Source organism: Diceros bicornis, chromosome 35, assembly GCF_020826845.1.
Source record: "Diceros bicornis minor isolate mBicDic1 chromosome 35, mDicBic1.mat.cur, whole genome shotgun sequence".
Lineage (NCBI taxonomy): Eukaryota > Metazoa > Chordata > Mammalia > Perissodactyla > Rhinocerotidae > Diceros > Diceros bicornis.
The window spans coordinates 20,514,014-20,523,961 of NC_080774.1; the positions used below are offsets into that span (position 1 = coordinate 20,514,014).

General features: G+C 46.6%; 1 protein-coding gene across 1 annotated transcript in view; it reads left to right on the forward strand.

The window, feature by feature from the left end:
- SEZ6L (seizure related 6 homolog like) overlaps nt 1-7,526 on the forward strand; it is a 229,048-nt gene extending 221,522 nt beyond the window's left edge. Inside the window, exons 18-21 of the mRNA XM_058531094.1 lie at nt 1,361-1,393; nt 3,522-3,633; nt 4,937-5,039; nt 7,497-7,526. Of these exons, the coding sequence (XP_058387077.1) occupies nt 1,361-1,393; nt 3,522-3,633; nt 4,937-5,039; nt 7,497-7,526 (278 nt within the window). The remainder of the gene's footprint in view (nt 1-1,360; nt 1,394-3,521; nt 3,634-4,936; nt 5,040-7,496) is intronic.
- The last annotated feature ends 2,422 nt before the right edge of the window (nt 7,527-9,948 follow it).

Consider the following 9,948-nt stretch of genomic DNA (forward strand, 5'->3'; position numbering starts at 1 on the left):
CGTCACAATTACTGGGGAGCTGGCGAGGTGTGCAGAAGTCCACCCCCAAGGATGCCACCCAGGCAGGCCCAGGAAGGGGCCCAGCAAGCTGCATTGTATCACGTGCCCCAGGGGGCCATTGACCACGCTCCGAGGGACACAAGTTTAATGCTCCTTCCAGTTCTAAGATTCCATGGGCGTTCATGCACTCCCAGACGTGGGACCAAAGTCCAACTCAGGTCTTGGATGGGGAGCATCTGCCTCAATCTTTCCATTTTCCTGATGCCCCAACTCCAGAGATATCTCCAGTTAGGTAGGTAGGTAGTTAGTAAACTAGCTTTTCGACTGGTTTTGTTATCATCACTTGATAATGATGAATGTCGGAGAGTAGCTTTGACTAAGGCACTAATGAGGAAGTCCCAGTATTAGGTGGGACATGAATATGGCTGGGACTTGGGGGCCACCCTCCCACCCCCTTATAAAGAAAGCAACCTTTTCATCTAAGCCCTTCACTCTGGGGTTTTGCATCCTTGAAACCCATCGTGTGGGTATATTTTTGTGCTCAGCTACCATGATGGCTTTGATGCCAAAGCCTGGGCATGCCAGCCCCTGTCATCATGAGCTTCCAGAGAAGTTTTACAGGGAATACAGGAAAATAAGTGAATTCCAGAGAGTTCTAGTCTGTGGCAATGAATGAATGAAAATCGTTTTACAGGGACTACAAATCCTAGTCAAATAAATATGGAATAAAAGTGAAATTAGAAAGGTTCGTATAAATATGTATTTCAAAGCAGGAAAACAGTTTCACCTCTGGCTGGATTTTGGATTTTGGATTTTGTCTTGAGCCTCACCGTTCATCAGCACCTTGTCCTACAAGAAAACTATGAAAAGAGTAGAACTACGTAGCTAAAAGCAGAGGCGAAAGAAAATCAAGCAGTCCAGGTTAAAATCCTGCCTCCATCACTTAGAAGCTGTGTGACGCCAGAGAAGTCGCTTCACTTCTCTGAACCTCTGTTTGCTTATCTGTAAAATGGGGATAACAATAGTATCTAGCTAACAAGATTGTTGTGAGGGTTAAATGAGCAAATTTATATACAGCTCTTGGCAGAATATCTGACATATGGCGAGCGTTCAATAATTATTCACTATTACTGTTGTTGTTCTTGTTTCTTTCATGTGTGTCTCATCTTCTCTCAGGAACTTAGGAAGGGAGTGTGTCCAGGCATTTCCACTGATTCCAGTAGCCCAAGATAAATAAAAACGTAGGACTAACTTCACTGAAGTGTGGCAAAGGCTTCTGCGCCTAATTTTTTTGGCTTCATTTCGTGCGAACAGAGTGACTTCATTTGACATTGATTAATGCTTTCAATTTCTCTTTCAGTTAATCAAGACAGCTTTGAACACGCTTTAGAAGGTGAGTTCCACGATGGAAAAAAATCAATAAATCAAGCTAATAGCAGAAAATGAGGGCAGGTCCTTGAATGTCCTTATCCGAGTGCTTAAAAAAAATAAGTAAAAATTCTGCCTTCACACTGCTGAAGATAATTTCGAAACAAATGATATCGTAAAGAAAAAAATCATTGAATTTGCAACTTATGGTCCTAACTATGACCTGAAAGGGGTTTGATACCAGTTTTGTTCGTGAGGTAAGAAAATGTGAGAGTCCATATGCCAGAGAAAGGCATCACCCTATTGTAAACATTTCAACCACGTGGTACTGTTTGGAGGGACTAAATCCAGCGATGCCTCACCTTCCACGCTGAGCATCCTCCTGGTTTCGGGAGGGAAAGGTCTGTCCGGGGGATGCTCTGTGGTCTTCTTTCTCCTCGGTCTTTCTCTTCCCAAAACACTCGTCCCTGTACCCCTTGTTTTCCGTTCTCCTTTCAATAGGAATCATCGAGTGAGATTTATTCATGTGGAACAGATGCTACATCCTATCCAGGGTTTTTTTTTTTTTTTTTTTGCTTTCATTTTGTGGTTCCTTCCCTTTCCTGCCTCTCCCATATGTAGAATGTCCTACATTCTGTATAACCTCCACTCAGTTTTGTACAAAACCACTCATCCCGGCTGTACTGTGAGAAACAAATAAAATGTATTGTTTCATTAAAAACAAAGTTGTAGGGGCCGGCCCGGTGGCATAGTGGTTAAGTTCTCACGCTCCACTTCAGCGTCTCAGGGTTCACAGGTTCAGATCCTAGGCGCGCACCAACGCACCACTTGTCAGGCCGTGCTGTGGCAGCGTCCCATATAAAGTGGAGGAAGATGGGCATGGATGTTAGCCCAGGGCCAGCCTTCCTCAGCAAAAAGAGGAGGATTGGCAACAGATGTCAGCTCAGGGCTAATCTTCCTCATCAAAAAAAAAAAGTGGTAACCAATTAAGCAGTTTTTATTATTATTTTTGGAACCATTTAGCTTTCTGACAGCAAGCAGTTCACTCAGAATCTGGGGCTATGGGAATTACATTTCCTTAGTTACTGTCCCTCGTAACAGGTGACGTTTTAATCCAAGCAAGCAGAGCCAGGTCTTGAATAGAAGCGAGCAAGTCTTAGTTACTCCACTGGGAAAAGAGAGGGCATTTCGTGCTGTTAGTCTATTCACACCATCCCTTTTCCGTCTTTTGCCAACCGGTGAACCATTAGAACATCTCAAAGACCTGGGGTGCTCAGAGATTGTGAGCACCATCGTAGTGTTTTGTGTTCATGCATTATCGTGGGTGTTAGGATTGATTTTCCAGACCCCGTAGAGTGGCAGTTAATGGATTTTAGGTTGGCGTACAGCCGGCTCTGTTTGTTAGACGTGGCCATGGAGAATGGCACAGGAAGCCTGGCGGCCACGTGTCTAGAAGAGATGTGGGGTCTCCCTTCAGGCCGTGCTGGGAAACCGCCCCCGGCCCTCACAACAGCTACCCCAGTTTCTGCGATTTCCACCAGCCACTGGGAGGTAGTGGGAGGCTCCAGGTGAGGTTACCTGAGGATGTGCAGCCGTGGCCTCTGAGAATCCATACTGGGTCTTCACGGTTGGGGTGTCCTCTGGGTGGGCAGTACTGAGACTGACCCAGCTGCCCAGCGCCCTCTCCTGGAGGGTCCGAATGAGCAGCTCTGGGAGGGACCTGGCAGTCTGGGTGCAAGAACCTCCCTCTTCTCCGTGGAATGTCACGCAAATCTCCCCGCCCGGTTAGCACATTTGGGATTTTCTCTAAGTCTTCCCTTGAATCGGATTTTAACAAGATTTCGCCTGTAGTCCCTCCCCAAATAGGAACAGAATATGATCAGAGTTAAAAGAGTGTAATTCTCAGTAGCCCCTATGGCCCACCCCCCCAAGGATGGGTCTGGGCTCTGTTGCCAAGAACCAGCACCGTTTTCTCTAGTCTCTGCCTCTTCTCCCCTCTGGAGATGGTTCTGCAGTGGCTAACTAAGGCTCTGGGACAGCAGGTCTTTGAGTGGGTGCAGAACTGGGAGGGCAAGTGCTCACCTGGGAGCCAGGTACCCGTGCGGGTTGAGCGTGTGACACAGGAAGGCCTCACTGGCTTGTGTGTTTAGTAGCAGAAGCGGCAGCCGAGACGTCTCTGGAAGGGGGAAACATGGCGCTGGCTATCTTCATCCCCGTCCTCATCATCTCCTTACTGCTGGGAGGAGCCTACATTTACATCACCAGGTAGGGGGCCTAGGGCAGGGGTGGGGGGCTGCCGTGCACTCAATGACCAGTGCACTGGGGGACTGGGCATGTCACCTCTCTGAGCCTCACGATCTCTGCTTGTAGCTTGGAGACAGTGGCATTTGTGTGGTTGTAGCTCTGGGAGAAATATGTATATTGAGCACCTACCAACCCTCAGTGGTTGGAGTGCTGAGCATGCAGCAGCGAGCAAGACGGACACTATCCTGGCTTTAAGGAACTATGGTTTAATGGGAAAGACAGATATTTCATGTTGCCAGGCACGCTGATATTCATTGCATCATTCACTCATTGCTTCACTTATTCAGCAAATATATATCGACAATAATGTGTACCAGACATCGTCCCAGGTATTTGGGAGCATAGAACGTGCCTTTAATGAAGAAGGGAGATATTCAGCCGTGGCTAGGATATTCACTAATTCATTCAAATTCACAATTATTGAGCACCTACCGTGTGCCGGGCCGTTTTTTGGGCTCTAGAAACATCACTATAAACAAAACGGAAGGAAATCTTTGCCCTCGTGGGGCCCAGGTTCTAATGGGGGGAAATAGACAATAAGCAAAGTTTATAAGTAAAGTACATAGTATCTTAGAAGGTGATAAATGCAGGGAGAAAAAAAAAACCAGGAAGGGAGAAAAAGAAAACCAGGAAGGGATAAAAAGGGAGCTGGGATAAGGGGTGGTGGTTGCACTTTAAATGGGGGATGTAGAGGAGGGCCCCCGAGAAATGACATTTGAGTAAGGACTTGAAAGCAATAATGAGCAAACTATGCAAATATCTGGGAGAGGAGAGTTCCAGGTGGAGAAACAGCATATGCAAAGGCCCTGAGGCAAGCATCTGCCTAATATAAATTGTCCCTGCCCTCGTGGAGCACACAGTCTAGTGGCGGGGAGAGAAGAAGTACACAATGAATTATAACACACAATGTTATAAGGATAAGCACAATGAAGGAAGGAGATATGGTGTGGTGACAGAAGAACTGCCTTAAATGGGTGGTCGAGGAAGGCTGCTCTGAAGCAACATGGTATATAGTAGGTGCTCAATAAATGCTCATTATTCTTGTTGTTGCTCTTTGCATTAAAGAGGTACCGAGACTGTAGTTATCACCGACTAGGTTAGAAGCTGAGAGCAATTATGATTCAGCTTTCACTCCACTCAGTTCCTCACCTGCAAGAAGCCGTTGCCACACATCCTGGTTGTCTGTTGCGGAGGTGCCAGCGCTCAGGCGTCAACTGTCCCCACTTGGTATTGTAATGTGTCTCCTTTACCGTCTCTTCTCCAGATGTCGCTATTACTCCAACCTCCGCCTGCCCCTGATGTACTCCCACCCCTACAGCCAGATCACCGTGGAAACCGAGTTTGACAACCCCATTTACGAGACAGGGGTGAGTTGGTCTCTCTTCTCTCCCCGATGCCTCCCTCTTCACCTGCTCTGAATTCACCGACATCAAAACTGAGGGTTTAATTTCCTTTTGCTCACAATGCCGCTGGCAGAAAGGCATGGCCAGCGGTCCTGTCTCAGCCCCACCAGGACCCCTATTGAGATAACTGCTGGGAGAACCCAGCTCTCTTTGGGAGCCGATGACAAGCCTGCAACGCTGTTCACTCTTGGCAGAATGACCACAGAGACAAGGGGCTGCACCAAAGACCCACAGAGAGACGGCTGAGATGGGTCAGAGCCCACTGGTGGCCTGGGGGCAGCGAGCATTCCCACGTCTTATTGAACTCCACTCCTTACTGAATGGCAGCATGCCACATTCCTACACATCAGAGCGGCAGGCCTGTGTTGGGTACGAGGGACACAGGCATGAACCAAACAAACACGGTCCTGCCATTAATGAGCGTATAGTCTTGCAAAGGAGACAGATATCAATAAATCAATAACAATAATAATAGGTACCGTGGACTGGGCACCTTAAATGCATAATGTCTTTGAATTTTTGCAATGCTTTGTGATAGATTCCATAGTTCTCTCTGATTGACTGATGAGGACATTGAGGTTCAGAGGGAGGAAAAAATGATTTGGCCAAAATTGTACACAGCCAGAAGGCACAGCTTGGAGCCGGGATGCAAACTCTATCTGATATCATTAATCATTACACTATCCTGCCTCCCCTTGAACCCCAAACAATCAAATATGCCAATGAATGTCTTGATTACAACAAATCATAATTTTTAAGAATGATGAAAGAAATTGGACAGGGCCCTGTGAGAGTGTATGATGGGGGACATTTGGAGGGGGTGGGGGAAGGCATCTTTGAGAAAGTGATAGTAAAGCTGAGCTATGTAAAGTGGGTAGAACTTGGATGGTGGTTGAAGAAGATGCCAGGGAGAAGGGAGAGCACGTGCAAAGGCCCAGAGGCGCACGCGAGGATCCAAAAGGCCGGTCATTACTTTGCAAAACCACAACCTTTCAAATTTACTGTGTAGTGATGTGCAATCCTCTCCCATGTTTGGGGGGCATAAACTTGGCTTGTTCCTTGTCCCTGCTAACCCTCACCCCCACTTCCTCTGACCTCCTTTGTTAGTTATCTATTGATGTGTAGCAATATAATAATTGCAAATTTAGGAGCCTAAAACATTTATTATCTCACAGGAGATAGGAGTCCAGGCACAGCTTAGCTGGGTCCCCTGCCTCAGGGCTCACAGGTACAGTCAAGCTGTCAGCCCGGGCTGCAGTCTCATCTGAGGCTCGACTGGGGAAGGATCCACTTCCAAGCTCACCTGGATGTCGACAGCACACAGTTCCCTGAAGGCTGTTGGACTGAGGACCTCAGTTTCTTGCAGGATGTCATCTAGGGGCCACCCTCAGTTCCCTTCCACGTGTCCCCCTCTGTAGAACAGCACGCAACATGGCAGCTTACTTCTTCAAAGCAGCGAGAGAGAGAGTCCCCTCGCAAGATGGAAGTCACAATCCTATGTAACAGAAACATGGACATGCCACCCCAGCACCTTTGCTGTATTCTATTGGTTAGAAGGAAATCCCAGGTCCTGCCCACACATAAGAAGAGGGGATCATACAAGAATGTGAATACCAGGAGGTGGGGATCAGGGGGACCACTTTAGAGTCTGCCCACCACACTCCCATCCACCGTGAAGCATGGACGTGATTGCTTATCTGTGTTCGCCCAGTGGGAACTGCAGACCTCCATTAAAGCATGTGACAGTGACCTCTTCCGGGGCCAAGTCTATGATTTCTTATCTCCCTGCTCCTCTGCCCCAGGGGCCTGGAGTATAATACACATACTCCATGAATATTGGAGAAATTGAACTGGTTGCTACCCGTATGCTGTCGTCATTTTAGATACGGCACTGGTAAGAAGAGGTCAGATGTTATTTTACATTCTATCTAGACCTTATTAACACTTATTAGTGTAGTGTATCAGTTACCTAGCACTATAATAATGCAGAGTAACAAACAATCCCGAAACTTAGTCACTGAAGCAACCAATGTTAACTTGCTCATCAGTCTATGGGGATGTTTCCAGCTAGTCTCAGGCTGGGCTCAGTCACACTTCTGGGACTGGCCAGTTGTTGCCTGGGTGACCCAGCTCCGCTCTCCACGTCCTTCACCTTCTTGCTGGGACTAAAGTCCATCAAGGCATGATCTGCCCATGGTGACAGCAGGGTGCAAGCAGAAACACACAAGCACTTTTTAAGTCCCTCGTATGACCCATTTTCTTATAACCCATTGTCAAAAGCGAGTCAGGCTCAGGGAGGAAGGACACTGCAGAGTCACATGGCCAATGTCATGGACACAGAGAGAGGTGAAGAACTGGAACCATTAATGTGTCACCTTACCACGCAAGGGTTTAACAGGCCTGTGCTTTTCTCTCCTGCAGGAGACCAGAGAGTACGAAGTTTCCATCTAAAGAGAGCTACACTTAGAAGGGAACTTACAGATCTGAACTCAACCACAATCTCCTCAAGAAATTCATCCAGAGACCATGTGGCATTTGATCGAAACCCCAGAGTGTCGGCTGTCTTTTCTTTAGACTCTTTATTGAAGAGTTACTGTTTCCTTCACTGTATTTATTATATTTAAAATTGAAATAGATGAGGTTGGATGTATTGCAGCTGCAGCCAAATTCACGTGACGACATCAATTCTGAAGGCAGGCGGAGGACCTGCACAATGGCAGACACAGCAGCAGCGGGAAGAAAAGCAGAAACAGGTTGAGTTTCTCCCATCAGCCAGGCCACGCTACGGCTGCATCAGATTGCATGCATCTTCGTGACCTATGCCCACGGTGTTTTGAGTACAAATCTAAGTCCCAAGATTGGGTTGGAAAGGGTATTTCTTGTTGGATTAACTTGGGTTGGAATTCAGCATGGAGACTTAAACGGGTCCTCTCCAAAACAAATCCTGGGTTCTCACTTCCAATTTTCCCAGCTTCTAAAAGGTCTTGCCACATCCCCTCCCTTCCGTGGTCCTTCTGAAGGCAGCAAAGGTGTTACATAAACATCCCGCTTTCCCACCCTGGCCTCATCGGATGCTGGCAAAATCAGAGTATGTTTTCTTTCTATAAGGGTGATAAATGAGAAAGGAAAATTTTCGGAGAAGATGAGAGCTGTGAGAGTTCCAATGAAGAACTGGATGAGGGGCATACTGGGTGACGGAGTCGAGTTAATAAAATGTTGTTTCCTTTGACACTCCTTCAATGGTGAAAGAGCAGATAATTTATGCTACACGTGCCAGAATCAATCCCCTTGTTCAGCAAGGCCACCCCTCAAGCTGTGACAATAGATCCAGAGCCTTCGGAGGAACGGGCAGCTTCACCCATACAAGTTATAAGGGTTTGTGTTGAGGATGGGGGTGCCATGTCCTGAAATCCAGGGGTGAGCTCTGTTTATCTCCTGGGGTGCTGAAATGCCTGAGCCCTCAAAATAGGGGAAGTTCAAGTGCACCGTTTCTCTAAAAGGTGTAACTTTCAGAGTATACTTGCGATCAAGTATTTCTGGAGGTAGGAGGGTCCTAGGAGAAAAAACTCATAGCTCTGCCCGGATGTTGGACGGTCGCGTGAATGCTGATTGTGGAGGTGCAGAGCCACAGGAGCGGGGGGTTTAAAACTACAGCCAACCACACAACAGAATTTGCATCATGACGCCAATGGAACATGGAGGAGGAGAGGAGGAGGGATTTCAGGCCAGAAAGGGATTCACGGCACTTCATTAATCACATGAGCATCCTGATATTTTAGGAGGGTCCTTTTGCCCCAGCTCAGCAGGACTAGGGAGTGTATGACTATCTGGAAGATTCTTTTCTCAATCAGGTATAAAGAAAAGCAGGGGATGGGATGCATGGAAGGAATAGCATGTGTGAGGCAGACTCACCTCCCTGGGGCCATCACCTCCCTAGGGACGCCCATGGCTCAGAGCCCTTTTGGCGCCCTCTTGCGCTCTCTGGAATTAAGTCTGCTGGCTTTCAAACAAGAAAAGACCTTCCTGGCTGTCATGCCATTGGGAGGATTGCTAGGAGTTCATATTTTCATAGCTTGTTTAGGAAGCATCTGTAGCAGGATAGGGCATCAACTTTGTACACACACCCTCCTCCCAACCGAGAGCTTGGACCTCAATCTTGGGGGTCTAACGCTCAAATATTTTCCTTCTGCCAGCAAAGAATCTTGCAAATATGCCCCTTAAGGCAGGCATTTGTGGCGCACAGCAAGAGATAACTAAAGTCTGTTTCCGGGCACCCAAAGGCCACCCTATTTTATGGAAGAACGAGAAGAGAAATGTTCCAGACCATTAGTAAACAATGCCACGTTTGGAGAGAGACCAACAATGCCAGTAATGTAATCTTTTTTTAAAAGGCAGAATCCAGTTTTTGCTTTTATTTCTATTTGATGCTTATTTAACTCTAACCCTGGGTCATTTGGAATGAAGAACTCTATTGATGATATTTGATTTTAGAACATACTACGGTTATGTGAAAACTAAACATTTGCCTTTCGTAAAGACTGACAAGATATAAAACCTTTATTCTAACCCTGTTCCCTAAACTGACCAGGCCATGGCCCAGGATTTCATATTGGCTACTGGAGGGATAGAAAATGTGTTGGTTTTTTTTTTCAGGATACCGATGTCTTAGTTCTGTCTTATACTACAGCACCCATAACAATGTTTTAAAAGTTAATTTTAGCCTAAAGATGGATCGTGCGAGCTCCACAATGTACAGTGTGGTTGAAAAGACAGGTTGGTGTCTATTTTTCTTTTTAAAATATCTGAATGTGTATTTGTAATATGTAAAGGTTAAAAAAATAATAATAGTAGTGCCAAAAAATGTACCAGGCAT